Here is a 21,752-nt window from a genome sequence, read left to right on the forward strand (position 1 = left end):
TTTTCTTTTTGCTGTAGCCAACAGTGTGGATCTCGAGCTGTCGCGCATGCAACTTCCTTGCTCGGTTAGAATCTCTGTCGGTCGATTCACCAACGATCATTCCTATCTCCCCCTGAGTGGCGTTACTTAGATTCTCTGCTTCCCTTGCAGACGACCTGGTCCGTTTGGAGGAGGCTTGGGCAGGGATTCGGTCCCTTTGTGGTTAGTGGTGGCGTTGCCCGGTTGTCCTTTCCGAATTCCTTCGTTCTGCAGATCATCTTTGGTGACGCCGATTCGAAATTCACCATCGTCAGCGATATCTGTGTGGAACTGACCTGCTAGTTGTCAGGTCGTAGCAATCCCTGTTGTTGTTTGTCATCGACTGGTGGAAGGTGCAAAACATCGGTGGCCACCTCTTGCTTCTTGGATGAGCAACCGCCACTAGCTGTACGACATGTGGCCGAGTCTGCTGGTATGGAGTGGCTCCCGACTGAGGCCCTTTAGGTGGTTGATGACTGCTCGGTTGATTCCACTCGGATGCTCCTGTGGGCTCGATGGTCATCTCCTTCTTCATTGCTACCCGGGCTTTTTCCACATTAATGTATTCATTGGCCTTCTTTTGGAGATGACCAAAGTCCTTCGATGGTCGCCGAATGAGCGATCGGAAGAACTCTCTCTCGGTGAGCCCTTGGGTAAAGGCGTTCACCAACACATCTGAGGAGACTGTTGGAATGTCCATCGCCACTTGATTGAAGCGCTGGATATAAGCCCTCAGGGCCTCTCGGGGCCCTTGCTTCAGCGAGAACAAATTCACGCTCGTCTTTTGGTGGCGGCAACTGCTAGCAAAGTGATGCAGAAATGTCGCTCGAAAGTCCTTGAAGCTGTGGATCGAGCTGTTCGGCAATCGTTTGAACCATCGTTGCGCTGACCCAGATAGAGTGGTAAGAAAGACTTGGAATTTCACCCCGTCCGTGTTCTGGTGAAGGGTGGGCACGTTGTCAAACTTAGCCAAATGGTCATCGGGATCGGTTGCTCCATAGTACTCCTCGATCGTCAGCGAGGTGTAATGCTTTGGCAGAGGGTCATTTATGATCCCCTCCGAAAATTGTTGATTGACTCGCTCGGGTGAGTTGTCTTCTCTTGACGCTTTTCCCTTTCGTGCATCCCGTATGGGTGCCCCATCTAAGGAAGATCCCCTGTCTCTATCCGCTCGGCCCCTTTCTTCTGGGGGAGCCCATGATAGTGCTTGGTTGAAGGGGATGGGCATATTACGGGCATCCCCATAGTAGCCGATCGGTCTCCTATTTGTCTTCCAAGCGAAAAGTTGATCCGCTAGATCTCCTCTTCCAACCTGTCAGCCTGCTGTAGAGGCAGCAGACTCATGCGTTGGTCGATTGACCAATACTTGTTGTTGTTGCTCAAATATCTTTGTTACTCGAGCTTGTATTAGTGCATCGAGATCCTCTTGCGTCAACGTCACTGTGGTAAGTCATCCAACATCTTTCATCTTTTTATTCGGATGCAGGCTAGATTCCCACAGACGACTCTAAATTGATCATGTTCAAATGAAGGAAGCTGGAAAGTCGGGGATGGGGTGAACACTGACGGGATGAAGACTTCAATCCTACAAAACAAAACCAAACCAGGGTAGGGGTGTTGGAATATATACTAAAAGCCTAGCTTTTGTATAAATATTTACTTAGCAATAAGAATCATATTGGTCAAATATCTACATTTATAAGTTAAGTGTAGTTGTTCAATTAATTTATATTGTAGATAACATTGTATATGGTGTCACACACAAAAGATCATGTTATCAATTCCTTATAAATTATAAACAACAACTCACGACTGAGATGGAAAGGAACAAACCATTGGAATAGTCGTAGTGTAATTAGGTATTAGTTTATCTTGACTGATAAATTACACTAGTACACTCTGAGTGTATTAAGCAGGATCATTTAAGGTAAGTTCTTTTTATACTGACTTTATAAAAGAACAAGACCTTAGTTATTATGGAAGTGTGTGCTCTTAATCCTAATATAATAACAAGCACATATATTTAGTATTTATTTCTTTGACTTATCAAAGGGTGAGATTTAGCTCGATAAATCAATAGGCTCGATAAGTTGAGAAATGATATTACTTATATTGTGTGTTGTTGATTATAGAAGGAAACTGTGTCCTAGTAATCTAGGTTGATAATGTCCCCAAGAGGAACTCATAAGGATTATAGAAGGAAATTGTGTCCTAGTAATCTAGGTTGACCTTAGTTTTTTTATCAATTAAATTTTCCTTTTCATGGCAAAGAAAATAAAGAAGTTTTTATTAAAACTTTCCTTATTTGCCAAGACCAAGGATTATAAAAGAGAGGGAGAGAGTGCCTTCACAAAGAGAACTCTCTTCTATTTTTCCTCTCTCTTTTCCTCCTTGGTGGTGGCCGACCCTAGCATCTTCTCCTCCTTTTCTTCCTCCTTTGTGGCCGAACCTCATCAATCTCTAAGAGCTTGTTTTGGTGGCCAGATCTAGCTTGGAGAAGAAGAAGATAAAGGAGGATTTTGTTTCCTAGTTTTCCTTGGAGCTTGGTTGGTGGCCGAGACTTATTTTTCTTGGAGAAAGTTGCTTGGCCGAAACATGGAAGAAGGAAGAAGAAGAGCTTGAGTGGTTCTTGTCTCGGTAGATCGTTGCCCACACAACGTCCGAGATAAGAAGAGGAATACGATAGAAGATTAAGAGGTTGTTGTTTATAAAGAAAGGTATAACTAGTAATTCTATTCCGCATCATACTAGTTTTCTTTGTATAGATTTTAAATACCAAACACAAGAGGCTAGAGATTCTAGATTTTCGGATTTGTAATTTGAAGTTGTGTTTCTTTTATTTTATTTTTCGATCTTGTGATTCGATTGTTCCTTTTGGTTAAACCTAGAGTTATATAAGGAAATTAAATATTGAATTTCGTTAAGAGGCTTTGTCGAGGCAGTGGTGGATGTTCTCATACCCAAGAAGGTCAAGTGCCTCGTCATGTTTGACCTAGGAGCCGATTTTCAAAATAAATATTTAATTAAATTTGTAACCTAGGTGGATTTGAATCTATAATGTTAAGTATTGTTTGTGATCCAAGTCTAAACCACTAAGAACAGATAAGTTAAATTTAGAATTAATAATGTTAAGTTCCGTTTGCGATTCCGAATTTAATTTCTAAAGAACACAATAGGTTGTTAGGAAAGGTTCGACACTTGTACAAAATTTTTGTACAGTGAAACTGATATGATCTTCTTAGAACCAACCAACAATTGGTATCAGAGCTAGGGTTTGTTGTTTGGTTTTCAGTTTAATTATGCACATGTCATACATAATTTAGGCAGGATAATAGTAGGATGTGCTAACTCTGTGGTTGCAAACTCCAACTATTATGGCTTATAGATATTATGTGTGATTGGACCCTTGGACATGTCAAGGATATTTTATTGTGTGTACATGATTGTATTTAACTAATACAGCAGGAGTTGTATTAGTCCTAGGATTTTACATTTATGTTCGATCTAGACTTGATGTACATTCCATCTGTCTGATCGGTCAGGTGATCCACTAGGTTACTCCTTTGCCGATCGAGATAATCAGACAACCACTTTTGGCCAAGGCTCTTTCCGTAAGCCCCGACGTTGACTGCCTTGACTTTGATTGATACCGTGTTAATTGATCCGTGATAGATGGACTCCCCTTTATCGTCGCATCATCAAAAATGCCCTGTTATATTTTTACAATGCACATGTTTTTATTTCAATGCGAAAAAATAATTTAATCAATGAAAAAATAAAAATATATTTTTTAATTTTTTTTTCAATTTAACAAAATTACTTAAATTTAATTAAAATCATTTCAATATAGTCAAAATTATTATAGTATTATTGTAGCAGTTAAGTGCTCCGATTAGTAGTAACTATTAATTAGTTGTTACAGTGTAATAATATTTTACAATCATTTTGAATATGTTGAAGAAATTTTGATTAAATTTAAATATTTTTCTTAATATAAAATATTTTTATATGTTGTAATAGTTAAGGAAGAGAAAGAAAAAAATTGATTAATAATAATAAAATAAAATTTATTTACGTACATATAATAATATAATAAGAAATAAAGTCGAATATCATAAAAGATTCATATAATTTGTCCGACCTAATGGGACTCTGTTGTTATTATTTGCTATTGAATAATTACTACGTGACTATTATAAATTACAATAGCTATTTCGCGGTAATATATTGATTTGATTTTTTTTCCCAAAAAAGGTGTCCTTTCACCATTATGATAACTAATGGCATATTTTATTTCGTTCCTAATTAGTTTGGAGTAAAAATAGAAACGACATCCTAATTATTAAAATTATCAAAAAGATATTTTTAAAAAAAAAATCAAAAAGTTTCTCACTGTATTTTTCATAACGAAAATATCCTTATTTACAGCTACTGCAAAAATAAATCAATTTTATTTGATTAAAAAAACTTATACTCCTTAAAAGTTTACCTAAAATGATTTAAACTTAATTAAATAAATAATAATAAAATATAATATTAATGTAACACTTATTAAATAGTTATTAAAATAATATAGTAATAATAATAATTATAATATTATTGTAATGATTAATTAGTATTATATTTTTTTAAGATATGTTGTAGTGATTTTGGTTAAATTTAAATAATTTTGATTAAATTGGTAAAAAGTTTAGATAAAATATTACATATATAATTTTTAAAATTTGTTTATATGTATTATATTAAAATAAGAGTATTTTTGGATGAGAACTTATTTGGGGAAAAAAATAATTCTCAAATCTTTCCAAACGACGCTCTGTTTTCAAAAAAATAAAAAATGAATTATTTTAAAAATATCTATGAATCTAGTAGCTACTAAATGTGACATTTAGTTTAAATTTAAGAGTTAAAGATTTAAAATTTATATTTTAAAATTTAGGACCTCTAAATATTATTATATTAAAATACTATTTATCAACATGATTAAAATTATTTAAATTTTATCAAAATCATAAATAGTTATAGAAGTTAATAATTTTTATAATTTTAAATTTTAAATCCTAAATACTGTAACAAGCACTTAATAAGTTTTATATAGTGTAAATTTTAAAGTCACTTTAAACACGTTAGAGTAAATACTAAATAGTTTTTATAACATATAAAAATTAACTGATAACTTTTATACATTATAAAAGTTAATATTGGATGCAGAGATATTTTTGAAATAAAATAGTAAAAGAGACCCAATTAAAATTTTTTTTTTGAAAAAAAACAGATATTTTTCTAAATTTGGAATGTCTTTTTTATTTTTATCTAAATTATTTTGATTTTCTTTCAAAAAGTACTCTTTTAAGATTTTAATAATCATGTTTTTTTTTTTTCACTTTTGGTTGGATTTTTCCCCTCCTGCAATATTACCGAACCATAGAAATCATTTTTGGGGGGCATTAATACCTGCCCGAAGACAGCACGTCGGCAAATAAAAACGCGGAACGAGAAAAGAAACGAGTACGCATCCGCATCGAAACCCTTTCGGGCCGAATCAGATCGGTCGCCGCCCTTGTCCAGCGATCTCGAAGAGCCGCCGGTGCAGCCCTAAGTCCTCTGCCGGAGAGCCAGATCCGCCGCCCCCATCTACCGGGCCGCCCTCCTCTGTTTCTTCGTATCGAGAAGAGGCGTCTTTCCTGGGCTAGGGTTTCCTAATCCTCCCGAGGAACAAATTGCAGCAGTGAGGGGGCTTCGATTTGATCCGTACTCTATGGCCGGCGGAAGCACATCGAGCCGGCCGCGGTACGCTCCGGATGATCCGACTCTGCCCAAACCTTGGCGGGCGCTGGTGGACGGAAGCACCGGCTACCTTTACTATTGGAACCCGGAAACTAACGTCACCCAGTACGAACGCCCGTCCGATGAGCTCCCTCCTCCTCCTCCACTCTTGCCCCCGCCCCCACCGCTCCTTCCTCCCAAATCCGCTTCTGTGATCGCCGTTAGCCGTCATCATCCAGATGATCGCCGTCATCGTCACGACGATGACGATCGCCATGATCGTTCAAGGATCCACCAGGTTTGGCTTCTTCACGCTGTATGGAATAATTGTTCCCTTATTTCCTTTTATAAAAGATCAGGCAAAACATTATTTTGGATCCGTGGGAGAACTCTGCTTAAATGGATTATTCCTTGGGAGATCACTGTCAAATGGATTATTCCTTCCCACCTTCACTATCCTAAATCATGCGTTAACAATTTTTTTTTTCCTTTTTTTTTTTTTGTGATTTAGGATGGAAATGGCAGAAGCAGGAACGGACATAGCACAAAGGAAAAAAGAGAAGGGAAGATCTCAACTGGAGGCCAAGGATCATCTGTCAATGTTGGAAGGGCTTCTTCCATACCTGTAGAAGCTTATCGTCGTCAAAATGAAATAATTGTGACGGTATGTTTGCTCTGGCATCCAAGTGTGAATCACTATTCTTTTGAAAGTATTTTGTTGTCAACAAGTTTTTATCGAGAATGTTCAATTATGTATCTGTCTCCAAACAACTAAGCTTTTGCACATCTAACACCTGCCTAGATTTTATTCACAAAAGGATAAGGTTTTGGAGATTTCTCAGAACATGTGTTTATTCTAGAAGTTTATAGAGGGGAATTTTGCTGTGAAACTTTTAATCTTATTTTTATAATGTTATGATACTGTCCTAATGGTGGAACTCATCTAACAGACCTAGCTTTTGTTGGTTACTTTATTATCTGGAGGGAAGAATGAGAAAAAATATTCTTACATGGCTACTCATGACATTGGATTGTTGGTGACTGTTAAAATATCATTTCAAATGGATCACCTGTGTAATTATTTGTCATGTGTCCTGCTTGGTCAGGCTCGTGCCATAAGTATAAAATGGTCCTGTTGTCTTCTCATAGTGTATCCAAGTTATTTTATAATCTAAACTCTCTTTTATCACTATAACAATGATATCTTTTAGTTCATTGCTGATTCTATATAGTGCTGCTAATTTTGCACAGGGAGAAGATGTGCCTGCACCATTCATGACATTTGAATCTGCAGGTTTCCCACCCGAGATTTTGGAAGAGGTAGTTGTCCTTTTCTTAATTATCTTATCTTGCACACGTTTGTACATGAAACATATGTAAGTTTGTTGTGCTGTATTTCTTACTTGTGCTCTGCATGAAATTTGCAATTGCTGTTGATTTGGTTTATCTAGATGCTCATGCCTCTTCTGTCTTCTTTCCCTTCTGTACTTTGCCGCAGGTGCGATATTTGCTCCAGGGCGGAGCTAATGTCGTACGCTGTGCTACGTTGTGCCACCCTCTTAATGGGTAGCTGCTATATAGCTGGAGGGCCCATTATGGAGGGCTGAATCTGGGAAGGGCTGACCCACTTACTGATTTGTGGGTGAGCCTGCCTATGGTGATATGGTTGAGGATGCCACTCAGGTCTTCAGAATTCAAGGTCCTTTCTGCTCCAGCTTCGCATTTGCAAGCAGTTGCAATGTTTGAATAGGCTCTCCGAGCAACTAGCTCATGACTTGAGCTGCCTGCCTTGATTTGTTTTGTGCTGCTACTTGAGTCCAACAAAAAAGAAGGCCTTTTGTTCAGTACAGCTTGCATCCGTGAGCAGGTACCAACTGGAAAGGGACTTGTGAGTCTCTTGTACATCAGTTGGTTCTGCAGTGATTGTCTAAGCTTCTACCTTGGTGCAAAGGATATACGTCCCTTTCTCTTGCTTCAGTTTGCATCTATCAAGCAACAGTTTGCATTTCAAGGATGCACTTCTGGCATAAGCTTAGTTCTCAATTTAACTTGCAAAAATATGCTCAGTAAATTTTGTATTTAGTTAGTTGTGTACCAATAATTCTCATGGGACTTGATGATTTTTGTTTCCAGGTATGCCGTGCTGGTTTTTCTGCTCCAACTCCAATTCAGGCTCAGTCATGGCCAATTGCATTACAGAGTCATGATATAGTGGCTATTGCAAAAACAGGATCTGGAAAAACATTAGGATATCTTTTTCCTGGGTTCATGCACCTCAAGCGCCTTCGAAACGACTGTAAACTAGGTCCTACAATGTTAATATTGGCACCGACAAGGGAATTGGCAACACAGATACAGGACGAAGCTTTAAAATTTGGCAGATCATCAAGAATTCTAAGCACGGTTTGTTCATATATCTTCTTCTAGACCAACCAATATGCTTATTCAAATACAATCTCCTGTCTTTAGATGTTTTGTTTTGAATGTGAATTTTTGTTGTTGTTAAAGTGTGTGTATGGAGGAGCACCTAAAGGGCCCCAGTTGAGGGATCTTGATCGAGGAGTGGACATTATTGTTGCAACTCCAGGAAGATTAAATGACATTTTGGAAATGAAAAGAGTGAGTCTCCGTCAGGTTTCATATTTAGTTCTTGACGAGGCTGATAGAATGCTGGATATGGGTTTTGAGCCACAAATTCGAAAAATCGTGAAAGAAGTACCCCATCGTCGCCAAACACTTATGTTCACTGCTACTTGGCCTAAAGAAGTTCGAAAAATTGCTGCAGATTTACTTGTTCATCCTGTTCAGGTCAACATTGGCAGTTCAGATGAGCTTGTTGCAAACACTTCTATCACACAGGTATTGAATCCAGTAGAGCTTCACTTAAAAAACTGAAATTTGTATTTGTTTGTTACTAAAGGGATCATCTTGTGTTTCTAGAAGAAAATAAATTTATTTCAAATTGCAGTGATTCGTCTTTTCCTATGTCCTGGTATATTCAATCAAGTTGGTTTAGTTAACCTATTGAATGAGGGATGATAGCAAATGACGTCTTAATATTATAGAAGTATGATCCGTCTGTCAAGATGTTGCATTAAAAATGTATTCTGGTTTCTTCATACTTGCACTGCAGAAAAGAATTGTGCCCAAACAATGTTTGAATCTTCATTTATTGATTCTTAGCATTCTTCTATGCAGACATTTTTTTATTGCTTAAAGAGGTTTATGTTTGCAAGGACTACATGTGTCGATTGTTTTCCGCACGTGTTTTTATTGATCATTCAAAAAATCATGATGGAAATACCCTTTCCACGTCTTGGCATTGCTATTTACCACTAATTAATTTTGCAGTGCACACAAAAAAAAGACTAGTAAAATACAGACCTTTTAATTGACTGATGCTGGTGTTGCAATTCCAACTTTGTTCTCATCTCCCCTCATAAATTTAACATGATTGAGTTTTTCATGTCCACGTATCTAGGGCACTATATGCCTTTTTTCTATCCAGGTATTATTCATATTGACTGATTTGATAATTCTGGTAAAAAACTTATATGCTCATCGTGTTTACTCAGTATGTAGAAGTAATTACTCCTGTGGAGAAACAACGCCGAGTGGAGCAAATATTGCGCAATCAAGATGCAGGCTCCAAGGTTCTCATATTTTGCACCACAAAGAGAATGTGTGACCAGCTGTCTCGAACACTTGCACGTCAGTTCAAAGCTGCTGCTATTCATGGTGATAAGTCTCAGGCCGAGAGGGATAGGGTTTTAAGCCAATTTCGCACGGGTAGATCTCCCATACTAGTAGCCACAGATGTTGCTGCTCGCGGTCTAGACATTAAGGATATCAGGTTACGGATGCTTGATTTTTGTTAGCAGTCAGTTAACCTGGTAGTTTCTGTTTCTTAAAATTTTTAATTTGTTTCTTATTAACCTGTCAAATTTGAATTTTCTCTAGGGTGGTGATAAACTATGATTTCCCCACAGGAGTTGAAGACTATGTTCACAGAATTGGTAGAACTGGTAGGGCTGGTGCAACTGGAGTCTCCTACACCTTTTTTTGTCAACAGGACTCCAAATATGCTTCAGATCTTGTTAAAATTCTCGAAGGTGCTAATCAGAAGGTTCCAAAAGAGCTAAAAGACATGGTTTCACGTGGTGGGCATGGTGGCAGGTCACGGCGCTGGGCTTCCCGTTCGGATGCCAAGGATAATGGCCGCTTAGTTACTGGGCAAAGCAATTTGGGTGGTTTGCTATCACTTCCAAGTAGATCAGATTCTTATCTTGGCAGTCATGGCACCAATGACCGCGAGCCACTTGACAGGTATTTAGTGATTCTGTGGGATAGCAATATATACTGCCTTACTGGAATTCAAATTTTGTTATCATGCACACTTTCAAGGCTTACATATGCAGAATTTTATGATATGAAATTTCATGCTGCAAGAGCCAACATTTCGAAGAATTGCTACTAGCTCAATCTCTCAAGTGTTTACTTGCTAAAATAGATTGTGGATATGTTTGCCATGATAGGCATGGATGCAGTCTCTGGTGCCAGTAATAGCTGCCTTGACAAACTTAATATCATGTTGGAAATATTTTATCAGCAATTATTACATCAAGTAAATTAGACTTGTGGAATCCTCATACAAACGGGTTATACTATCTATGCCACTTGGAGTATACATCACATCTGTGAAATCAATGTGACAGGCTTACAGTATTGGTGCTGGAACCAACTTCGGTCCCAGGCCAAAATGTTTACAAATTGTTCTTGACCGATGCCAACACAGGATACATGTGAGCACCGCTCATTTGTTCATGTTTACTACCAACGATGGGGAGAGGGAGACTATGAGACCGTAGAACGTGGTTACGATTGACACTACCATGTTAGCTCACCAGAGCATTGCCACTGATGTGAATGCATCTTTCATTGTGTTGCCATGTGTCATGGTTGTATCACATTTCCTTGTGGGAGCATAATAGGATGTCTTGCCTAGTAAAAGACACCAAAATTTAAACCATAATTTAGTTATACCAAGATGCATATTCCATCTTTCCGGAAAATGAAAATTATAAAAATGTTCTTGATGCTTATATCTACCAGCTGGGCAAGAGCATGTGATGCTTATATTTCCATTATTCTCCAATTATTTGCTGCCTGTCAGTAGCATGCACACTGTTATTGTTTGTAAACATTTTTTATGAACTTTATTTGATGACATTTGAACTATATAGTTCCATCAAATGATTTCTAAATGTATGTGTGCTACCTTGCAAGTTTCTAAGTTTCTTATTACGTGCAGATCTAGGGGCCGGGTTCGTAGCCGCAGCCGCAGTCATAGCCGTGATCGGAAGAACAATCCCAGCTTAAAGAGGGCTCGGCTTGCAAGCCCTCCTAGCAGGAACCGTGGTAGCAGGAGTCGCAGTCACAGTCCTAAACATGTCCTTGATCGGTACCGTGGGGGAACAAAGGAGTTGACGCGTGTGAGTTCACAACTCCCAAGGAGGATTCCATCGCCAACTACTAGGCATGCAAGCCCTCCTAGTAGGAACCAAGGTCGCAGTCGAAGCAGGTCGCGCAGTCACAGCCCTAACCGTGGATATGATCGTCACAGTGGGAGAACAAGGGAGGTGGTACATGTAAGTTCACTTCCGAAGAGAATGCCATCACCAACAGCTAAGCATGTAAATCCTTCCAGCAGGAACCATGATCGCAGTCCAAGCAAGAGCGGCAGTCCCAATCCTAACCGTGGATATGATCATTATGGTGGGGGGACTAATGAGGTTGCACGCTCAAGTTCACCACTCCCAAAGAAGATGTCATCTCCCACAGCTAGACATGCAAGCCTTCCTAGCAAGAGCCCCCACAGTATTGACCATGTCTTCGATTGTCATGACGAGGAAAATAGGGAGGCGACACATGGGAGTTCAGCACTGCCAAATCTGATTCCATCATCAACTACTAGGCATGCAAGCCCTCCAGGTAGGAACTGTGGTCACAGTCAAAGCAGGAGCCTCAGCTGCAGTTCAGATCATGGCTTTGATCGTTATAGTGAGAGAACTAGGGATGCAGCACATGGGAGTTCACCACTCTCAAATCAGATGCCATCACCAACCGTTATGCATGCAAGCCCTCCAGGCAGGAGCTTTGGCTGCAGTCCAAGCAGGAGTCGCAGTCACAGTCCTAACCACGTCTACAGTCCTAATGATGGCTATGATGCTCATGGTGAGGGATCTAAGGAGGTGACACTTGTGAGCTCATCATTCCCAAAGAGGATGCCATCACCAGCAGCTGGGCGTGAAAATCCTCATAGGAACCATGTCTGCAGTCGAAGCAGAAGTCCCAGTCGCAGTCCTAACCATGGCTCTGATTGTTTTCATGGGTCAGCTGGGCAGATTGCTAGTGCGAGCCCACCACTCTCAAGGAGGGGCCTGTCACCAATAGATTGCCATGCAAGCCCCCCTATCAGCAACCGTGGCCAAAGTCGAAGCAGGAGCCTTAGCCACAGTCCTGGTCGGGGCGTTGTTCATTATGGTCAGGGAAGTGAACAGGAACCACAAGTCGATTTGCCACACCCAATAACAGTGCCAGCACTAGCATCTCATCGCACGTCTGACCCAAACCATTCAGTGATGCCATACGACAACCAAAGATCGCAGTCAAGTGATGGGGGAAACATAGCAGCGGTGGAACTCAACGAGTCACACGGTCAGGATGAGAGAAGCAGAAAACCACATGGATCAGATAGCCCATGTCAGTGGCACAAAAGGTCTCCACTTAAAAATGAAGATTTTAATCCACAGCTGTCAGTTCCAAGGCCTGCCCAGTTGCCAGTGTTGCCTCTCAACAGCCATGTAGAGGAGGAAGAAGGCATGATTCCTGCAGATGAGGACAGTTTAATTTTTCAGGAGGATGGTAGGACTTCACCATAGCTCTCTATCTCACCCAGCGACCTAACTCAGATAACTAATTAGTGTTACTTTTCTTCTGAGTGGTTCTGCATTTCCTGTTCCTATTTACCATGGTGCAACTTCCTATATAGTTTGTTGATTTGGGTATTGTTGTAATATTCCCTATGAAGATGATTATATCGGACCATTGATTGATATGGTGTACTAGCTAGTTTGCCTCTTAGATCTTGCTGAGACTGGTATTGAATTTGTACAATTGAAACTGTAACTTTGTTTCCAATTCCTGTTTCTCCAACAATTGCGTGTTTAGTAATTGTCGCACAGTTGCATTGTTTTGCATATCTTTAATAACAGAAGTCTGCAGATACTTGTGCGCTGATCTGCGTTGAACTTAACTACTGATGGAGTTGATCTCATTGTGCGCCTTGAAGTAATTTTCAAAGACTGCTTCATTAATCAGAATTCCAAACTTGAAATTGCAATTAGTCAGGAGTCTGACATTTTGTTGTGGGTTTTAAGTTTTTGAATGTTTGGCATGATAGAAAATTAAGCTTTTGTTACCAATTGATTTTTCTTGCTTTTGCTGCCATGTGATCCTGAGATCAGGGTTCATTTTGCAAAAACAATCTCTTACAGAATGTAATATAAGACAGCGTATAATGGATTTACTGTGGTTCGATCCCTAATAAAAGGATCCTAAAAGAGTCCCAGTTAGATTCAAGCTCCAGATATAAAGAGGCAAACAATTGCTCTCATCCCAAACCCATCCAAACATCACGAGCACAAAAATGAATACTCTCTAGAATGAGTTAGAATTTCCTCAAACACGTACAAAAAAAAAAAAAAAACTACACAATCTTTAACTTGATTCTTTTTGCTCGAGTAGAAGAAAAATCCTGCTGGTGCAATGGCCAGTACCTGAAACATAAACGTTTCTCATTTTTCGATAAAGGAACAGAAACGAGCATAACTGATGAGGCGAATGGCCCATGTATGTAGCTGGCTTGGATAGGTAGATTTATAATGAAAGTCTTACCAAGGGAGTTCATGGGTGGAAACTGAGTCATGAACAAGAGGATTGAACTGACAATGACCACGACCCGCTTCACAAAGTTTATAAGCATATACGCCTGCTGATATGGGTGTTGCTCCTGTGAGTATCATGTATGAGACCTGAGAAACCAAGTTCAGAATATGAGCTAACAGATTTATAATTCATAAAGCACAATGTAGCAAGAAGAGATCTCAGGTATATCGATCTGTCTAAGATCCAAACCCTGAAACAATAATCCAAACAATAACCACAAACTTAGATTTTAGTTATCTTAATGGTAAGGATGGGTGTACTACCTGGGTGGAAAGATAGGAAGGGTAAGTGACTCACAAATGATTCATCTTCTTAAGCAATTTTATGAGTCTTTTCCTCTCTCCCCCTCTTCTTCCTTTGCCCCCGCGGGCTGGATCAACCGGTTAAGGCGTGGCATCCTTGCACAATGAGTTGTAGGGTCGAAGGTCCACGGACGCGCACTGGATGAATAATCTGGGCCGGCTGTGTTAAATTCCGGAGACACCACGCTTTACCCGGGCCAGCATTCACCGCTGATTTACCTCCTCCTAGGATCCCTGTGGGGCCAGGCCTAGGGGGCCGCTGGGCGGCGGGACCCGCCTTTTGCACAAAGAGAGCGGGAGCGGAGGTCCTCTTGGGGCGGTGCGATGGTTAAGACATGGGATGTTGCCACATGAGGTCTTGGGGTCGAAACTCGGCGTGACCGAGCATAACCTCCCCCATGTCTTGGCCATTTGCACTAATGGCTAGTAGCCATCCGTGATTTACCTCCTCCGTGTTGGCCTAGGGACGGGTTGGCGGGGGGGGCGCTGGGGGCGAGCGAATCGCCTTTTGCCACACAAGAGAGCGGGAGCGGAAGGTAATGAAAGGTTTGAAACAATAAGAGTTTGAAACAACCAAACACTCTTGAAAGCGGAAATCTTACAGAAATCCCTCAATTAAGGCTCAAGTTGATGCTTGAATACCTTGCAAGAGGAGATTGCTCCCTTCCTATAGCAAAATGTCGGGTGCTCATTGGGCCCATCGACACGTTCATTGCTAATTGGATAGGAAGGAATCTTTTAAAGTAGTGGCTTATAGCCACGCAAACTTACTTTAGACACACATTTCTACTTTACAGCACGTGAATCTACTTTAAACATATGTCAATAGTGGGTAGTGGTGTTTTTGGGCCCACCACTTTCCCAAAGTTAGACCTTAAAGTTCCTCATCCTTGATGCTTGAATACCTTGCAAGAGGAGATTGCTCCCTTCCTATAGCAAAATGTCGGGTGCTCATTGGGCCCATCGACACGTTCATTGCTAATTGGATAGAAAGGAATCTTTTAAAGTAGTGGCTTATAGCCACGCAAACTTACTTTAGACACACATATCTACTTTACAGCACGCGAATCTACTTTAAACATATGTCAATAGTGAGTAGTGGTGTTTTTGGGCCCACCACTTTCCCAAAGTTAGACCTTAAAGTTCCTCATCCTTGATGCTTGAATACCTTGCAAGAGGAGATTGCTCCCTTCCTATAGCAAAATGTCGGGTGCTCATTGGGCCCATCGACACGTTCATTGCTAATTGGATAGGAAGGAATCTTTTAAAGTAGTGGCTTATAGCCACACAAACTTACTTTAGACACACATATCTACTTTACAGCACGCGAATCTACTTTAAACATATGTCAATAGTGGGTAGTGGTGTTTTTGGGCCCACCACTTTCCCAAAGTTAGACCTTAAAGTTCCTCATCCTTGATACGCAATCTTGAAGGAAATATGCTGACTGAGAAAGTTGCTCGTTGTTTCACTTTACAGCAGGATACCAGTCATTTCACCAGTTGTCTTTTCCTCTCCTCCTGTTGCATTCATGTCATTTTAGTGAGTGGATGAGTCAGAGTTGCTGGAGTGCGTTGATAGCCTGGATCGCTGCTCTTTGTTCCAGCTCGTGTAGTTCTTTTGAGAAGTTGTGGTATTTGTCCAGAGGTATTGGGTAGGAGTTGTGTATTTCATTAAGCTTCCGTTGGTATTGCTCAGCGAGGTCGAGAGGGCCTGGAGTGTCCTGACTAACGTCTTCTGGGCCTCCAGACTGGGCTGACTTTCCACTTCTTTGAGTGCTGGTGCTACCAAGGCCAGTCGGCCTAGCTCCTGTTCCGGCCATTCTGTCAAAATTAACACAGAGATTAGTCGAGATAAGGAGTCGGCTACCTGATTACTTTTTCCATCAATGTGTTCAAATTGTACTGAAGGGCCTGCGCCAGTAATATAATCGATAAAGGAAATCCATCGGACCCTGGATGGCTTGTGGTTGGCTGTCTTGCCAAAAAAACTAATAATTACCTGCCAGTCGGTTCTAATAATAATTTCTGACTTATCCAAGAAATAAATCTTTAATGCCTCCATAGTGTTCATGACTGCATGTATTTCTGCGTCGATGGTTGATTTGGGCGGGTTGTATTTCCCGCTTGAATATGCGCAGATCTTTTCCAAAGATATTGGATCATATTTTTTCTTTTTCCATTTGCATATACCTCCCCAGCCATCCATACATCCATCTACTTCTAGTACTATGTAGTAGTCAGGGGAGGGTATCTCAAGGTCTGGGAGTTGCTTGACCTTTTCTTTGATCATATGAATTAGCTCCCAGTCTTGCTTGTTCAACCGTTTTTCTCCGTTTGGAGAGGTCTTTGCATAAAGTGAGCTTAGCAACCCAAGTTTGGGATGTAATTCCTGGCATAGTTTAACAATCCCAACCATGATCTCATTCCTTTGGTTGTTTTCAGATCATTGTCCTTGAAATCAGCAATCTTGGTTATAACATGGGGTTGTAACTTAATTCTGCAGCTTCCAATAATAGCCCCTAGGAATTCTATTTCGGAAACCGCAATTGTTTATTCCTTTGGTTGTTTGTGGTCATTGGAAAACTGTAGGTATAAGGACTCCGGAACATATTATCTCCTATCATCATTCTTCCATTTTTGAGCTTCTTATTAGCGGTTTGTTGTGAATATATCCCGTTGAAACTGACCACAAAGGTATTCTGCTTTAGTGCTTCCTTTGGGACTGATCTTTGGTCAACACAGCAGGTCGTTGCTCCCGTATCCAAGATTGCTTTTAACTTGAATTTTGGAATTCTTGGGATATCAACTTCAATCGTTAAATTGTATAACATATTCTTGACTAACCGTGGGCTTTGTCTTGCGGCTATTGTTTATTCAATAAGCATATTTACAATTCTTTCTTCTTCGAGATCTTGGAACCCTTTTGTAGATCTTGTTCTAATTGTAATGCTTCATATTGAGTCCTGTAATAACTTACTTCCTCCTTTAGCCTTTTAATCTCTTCTTCACACCAAATAATATAGTTTCCTTGTTCCTGTATCAGATTTAGTGGAAAAAATGGTGTGGAAGGAGCAGGTGTGGCATGTACCTCTTTGTTGAAATAGTAGGGTCCGCATAGATTGCAGACGGTTAGAAGACATTCTGGACAATGTATCCTTGCCCTTTGCATTGTTGCTCTTTTACAGCATGTGCAATTCTGAGATTGAGGGGCGAAGATTCTTACGTTATGCTTCCAGTTGTGTAGGCAATTTGCTTGTGCTTCAGAGAACTGTACTTGCTGTCTGTAGCCTCCATCTTCAAGCCCTAGCATATAAATAGTGTTTAATTGCAGTGTTTGTACTGACCTTTGTAAGTCATAAGCATCTTCTTCTCCTTCTGATATGCTGTAAATAGCATTGTTTTGAGCTTCTCCTTCTTGTACAGAGAGAATGTCACAATCTTCCGGTAGCTCAAGTTGTTCAAAGATTGCAACTCTTTTCACATTTCTTTTTTCATTGGGGCAGTCCTTCGCAAAATGTCCCTCCTGGCCGCAGAGGTAGCATTTACACTTCTTGTTTCTTAGCAAATACTTTCTCTTCTCTATCCTTGCGTGTGAATCATGAGGTTTTCCTTTATAGGTTTTTGACTACCTGACTCCATTTTTTCTTGGTCCCGTCTTCTGATAGTATCCAGGTATAGGGATCTGACTACAAAATGATAAGTCTTTCAGGGATCGCTTGAAGGCTGCATCTTTATATTCCTGCTCAAGAAATTTATGAGCAAAAATAATTCTTGGGAATACCCTAACTGTAAGTCCTGGATGTTTTGCTTCAAACGCCGCCTTGATTCGGTTTCTCAAATCTCCAGGCATTTTGAGCCAGAACTTTTCAGATAATTCTGGTCCTGCATAGAGCCTTCCAGTTTTTGCTGCAAGTCGCATGTAATCATTAATGTATTGAATAATATGCTTTACGTTATCACAAGATAGTTTTTCCAGGTCTCTGTATGCAGAATTTTATATTTCCGTAGACCCTTGGGTAGGATCTTCTGCCGAGAAAACGCGCGTCATAAAGACACAAGACTTTATTGGGGGCAACCCACTACAACATTGGCAAAAGAATAAAATTGTTTGTCATCTGGATATCAAGAATCCAGAGTTCACTATTGAAGGCAGGCCCTTGAAGCACTTAACGCCGACCCAGAAGGAAGCCTTTACAAAACATGTAAAGTCCTTACTGGAATTGGGGATTATTAGGCCTAGTAAGAGTCGTCACAGGACGACAGCCATAATAGTAAACTCCGGAACAACGATTGATCCTATTACTGGCAAAGAAAAGAAGGGCAAAGAAAGATTGGTATTCAACTACAAACGCCTGAATGATATTACCCACAAGGATCAATATAGTCTACCCGGCATCAACACAATCCTTAAAAAGGTCAGTAACAGCTGTATTTTTTCTAAATTTGATCTAAAGAATGGATTTCATCAGGTAGCTATGCATCCCGAATCCATCGAATGGACGGCCTTTTGGGTCCCGGATGGATTGTATGAATGACTTGTAATGTCATTCGGTCTGAAAAATGCACCTGCCATATTCCAGAGAAAAATGGACTTATGCTTTAAGGGAACCGAAGAATTCATAGCTGTTTATATTGACGATATATTGGTTTTCTCGCCTGATGAAAGGAGCCATGAGCAACATCTTCGAAAGATGCTTCACATATGCAAAGAAAATGGGCTAGTTCTTAGAAGATGAAAATTGTGGTTTCCGAAATAGAATTCCTAGGGGCTATTATTGGAAGCTGCAGAATTAAGTTACAGCCCCATGTTATAACCAAGATTGCTAATTTCAAGGACAATGATTTGAAAACAACCAAAGGAATGAGATCGTGGTTGGGATTGTTAAACTATGCCAGGAATTACATCCCAAACTTGGGTTGCTAAGCCCACTTTATGCAAATACCTCTCCAAACGGAGAAAAACGGTTGAACCAGCAAGACTGGGAGCTAATTCATATGATCAAAGAAAAGGTCAAGCAACTCCCAGACCTTGAGATACCCCCCCTGACTACTACATAGTACTAGAAGTAGATGGATGTATGGATGGCTGGGGAGGTATATGCAAATGGAAAAAGAAAAAATATGATCCAATATCTTCGGAAAAGATCTGCGCATATTCAAGCGGGAAATACAACCCGTCCAAATCAACCATCGACACAGAAATACATGCAGTCATGAACACTATGGAGGCATTAAAGATTTATTTCTTGGATAACTCAGAAATTATTATTAGAACCGACGGCCAGACAATTATTAGTTTTTTTGGCAAGACAGCCAACCACAAGCCATCCAGGGTCCGATGAATTTCCTTTATCGATTATATTACTGGTGCAGGCCCTTCAGTACAATTTGAGCACATTGATGGAAAAAATAATCAGGTAGCCGACTCCTTATCTCGACTAATCTCTGTGTTAATTTTGATAGAATGGTCGGAACAGGAGCTAGGCCGACTGGCCTTGGTAGCACCAGCACTCAAAAAAGTGGAAAGTCAGCCCAGTCTGGAGGCCCAGAAGACGTTAGTCAGGACACTCCAGACCCTCTCGACCTCGCTGAGCAATACCAACGGAAGCTTAATGAAATACACAACTCCTACCCGATACCTCTAGACAAATACCACAACTTCTCAGAAGAACTACACGAGCTGGAATAAAGAGCAGCGATCCAGGCTGTCAACGCACTCCAGCAACTCCGACTCATCCACTCACTAAAACGACAAGAATGCAACAGGAGGAGAGGAAAAGACAACTGGTGGAATGACTGGTATCCTGCTGTAAAGCAAAACGACGAGCAACTTTCTCAGTCAGCATATCTCCTTCAAGATTGCGTATCAAGGATGAGGAACTTTAAGGTCTAACTTTGGGAAAGTGGTGGGCCCAAAAACACCACTACCCACTATTGACACATGTTTAAAGTATATTCGCGTGCTGTAAAGTAGATATGTGTGTCTCAAGTAAGTTTGCGTGGCTATAAGCCACTACTTTAAAAGATTCCTTCCTATCCGATTAGCAATGAACATGTCGATGGGCCCAATGAACACCCGACGTTTTGCTATAAGAAGGGAGCAATCTCCTCTTGCAAGGTATTCAAGCATCAACTTGAGTCTTACTTGAGGGATTTCTATAAGATTTCCGCTTTCAAGAGTGTTTGAAGTGTTTGGTTGTTTCAAACTCTTGTTGTTTCAAACCTTTCATTACCTTCCGCTCCCACTCCAAACTTATTCAAAATCTATAAAAGATTACATTTCCAAGGTACGCTTACAGCATATAGAAGATTGCATTCCCTTCACAAATAATATTGCAGATTGAGAAGAGATTTATGTGTCCAACGATTGCTGTAATAAAAAAACGAATTACCACAAGAAATGTTCGAAATTAACTAAAAAACTAATGTTATGTTGCATTCATATTCATCTGTCAAGATTTATGACCTCTTTCTTGACCATGACTTTCTTGCTAAGCACATTGCCAAATTGAGTCAGACCGGAAGCCATTGCAGTCAAGAATCCAGCCCTAATTGAGAAAATGACTAACTATATATGTCGTCGCCATGTCAATGCAGAAAATACAGGCTGCCCATTGTGTGGACTGCAACCAGTTGTAAGATGGCAGCAAGCTGCCGAAAACTTAGTGAGACAAGAAAGTGCTAATTTATCAAATTTTGCATCCCACAATCACAAGATCATACCTGGGAAGCAGAAATCTTAGTCCGTTTGTGTCACGAACAATACGAGCACAGTTCCATCAGCAAATCGAACAGTTGTGATTCTTTATCTCATATAAGACAGATAGTAAACATGTAAGAACCATGTAAGCATGGACAGGAAATTTGTTCAAAATACCAACTCATTCCAGAAAAGAGCAGCCCTTTTTTTGAAGGAAAAGTGGTGTTTCAACCATGTTCAGTCAGTACCTAACAAAAAATTACAGTATACTAATTTTTAAAAGTCTTGCATCTATCACACTTAATTCGATCTGTTGTTATGATATTGTAGTTTTCCAATCATCAGACTGTTTGATAATATCTTGACCAATAAAAAGCAAGCAATGTATTTTTTTTATTCTTTTTTGTTCTATGAAATTGACACACTGTGTGATCAATACAGTATAGTGAAATTTGTCATCACAAACAGAGAGAACGGGTTTCACTCTGGTAAAAACCTTTATCGCGATGAACGGCAGTGCGCCGAAGTCACATGAGGGATGAAGAAAGCAAGCATAGTGAGAAAGAGGCGAGAGGTAATGAGAAATGCGAGGCCGAACAGATAACAAAGCTGCAGCACCTGAATCAGTCCTCCGTCCTTGGAATACGCGTCTTCCCCGGGAAGGAGCTCTCTTGGACAGAAGCTAGTGGCCGGAGGCGGAGGGGCAGTCGCCTAGCGGCGGCGATGGCGAAGAAAGAAGAGGAGAAGAGGTCGCTTCGCTTCCCGTCGTTGTGATTGCAACTCGAAAACCCTTACCGGGTCGGATTGCTTCCTCCTGTTCGGAAAAATTTGATCCATAAAATCATGTTTTAAAAAGATACCTTTACCGGGTCGGATTGCTTCCGCCTGGTCGGAAAAATTTGATCCAAAGAATCATGAATTAAAAAGATACCCTTACCGGGTCGGATTGCTACCGCC

At 40.3% G+C, this 21,752-nt stretch overlaps 2 protein-coding genes and 1 long non-coding RNA gene across 8 annotated transcripts; 1 reads left to right on the forward strand and 2 right to left on the reverse strand.

Annotated features, from left to right (window-relative positions):
• Positions 1–289: 289 nt before the first annotated feature.
• On the reverse strand, positions 290–1,246 carry LOC121991109. Its single transcript, XM_042545133.1, has one exon. The coding sequence runs from the start codon at positions 1,244–1,246 to the stop codon at positions 290–292; it is 957 nt and encodes a 318-aa protein (XP_042401067.1).
• A 4,236-nt stretch (positions 1,247–5,482) lies between these two features.
• Positions 5,483–13,017, forward strand: LOC121992675 (DEAD-box ATP-dependent RNA helicase 14-like). Of its 4 annotated transcripts, none has more exons than XM_042547185.1 (8): positions 5,483–6,082; positions 6,296–6,448; positions 7,036–7,104; positions 7,918–8,187; positions 8,293–8,643; positions 9,360–9,637; positions 9,745–10,110; positions 11,096–13,017. In XM_042547185.1, the coding sequence occupies exons 1-8, from the start codon at positions 5,777–5,779 to the stop codon at positions 12,723–12,725; spliced, it is 3,423 nt and encodes a 1,140-aa protein (XP_042403119.1). In that variant the 5' UTR covers positions 5,483–5,776; the 3' UTR covers positions 12,726–13,017. The 4 variants fall into 4 exon arrangements, with proteins under 4 accessions (XP_042403119.1, XP_042403121.1, XP_042403120.1 ...); XM_042547187.1 differs by having other exon boundaries at positions 5,484–6,082; positions 7,283–8,187; XM_042547186.1 differs by lacking the exons at positions 5,483–6,082; positions 6,296–6,448; positions 7,036–7,104 and adding an exon at positions 7,299–7,483.
• A 327-nt stretch (positions 13,018–13,344) lies between these two features.
• On the reverse strand, positions 13,345–21,743 carry LOC121992677. Of its 3 annotated transcripts, XR_006114975.1 has the most exons (6): positions 21,414–21,743; positions 20,819–20,898; positions 20,562–20,746; positions 20,393–20,465; positions 13,741–13,877; positions 13,345–13,622 (listed from the first exon to the last, which is right to left on the reverse strand). It is a non-coding gene; the product is annotated as an uncharacterized LOC121992677 (long non-coding RNA). The 3 variants fall into 3 exon arrangements; XR_006114974.1 differs by having other exon boundaries at positions 20,393–20,746; positions 21,414–21,742; XR_006114973.1 differs by lacking the exon at positions 20,393–20,465 and having other exon boundaries at positions 21,414–21,729.
• Positions 21,744–21,752: the final 9 nt, after the last annotated feature.

The sequence above is a fragment of the Zingiber officinale genome, chromosome 6B (assembly GCF_018446385.1).
Source record: "Zingiber officinale cultivar Zhangliang chromosome 6B, Zo_v1.1, whole genome shotgun sequence".
Classification (NCBI taxonomy): Eukaryota; Viridiplantae; Streptophyta; class Magnoliopsida; order Zingiberales; family Zingiberaceae; genus Zingiber; species Zingiber officinale.

Bases quoted from the DNA above. Each gene is read 5' to 3' on its own strand.
- LOC121992675 (XM_042547185.1), top strand. From the start codon at position 5,777: ATGGCCGGCGGAAGCACATCGAGCCGGCCGCGGTACGCTCCGGATGAT. The intron at 6,083-6,295 runs GTTTGGCTTCTT...TTTGTGATTTAG, and splicing joins ATCGTTCAAGGATCCACCAG to GATGGAAATGGCAGAAGCAG. The intron at 8,644-9,359 runs GTATTGAATCCA...GTGTTTACTCAG, and splicing joins CAAACACTTCTATCACACAG to TATGTAGAAGTAATTACTCC.
- LOC121991109 (XM_042545133.1), bottom strand. From the start codon at position 1,246: ATGCCCATCCCCTTCAACCAAGCACTATCATGGGCTCCCCCAGAAGAA.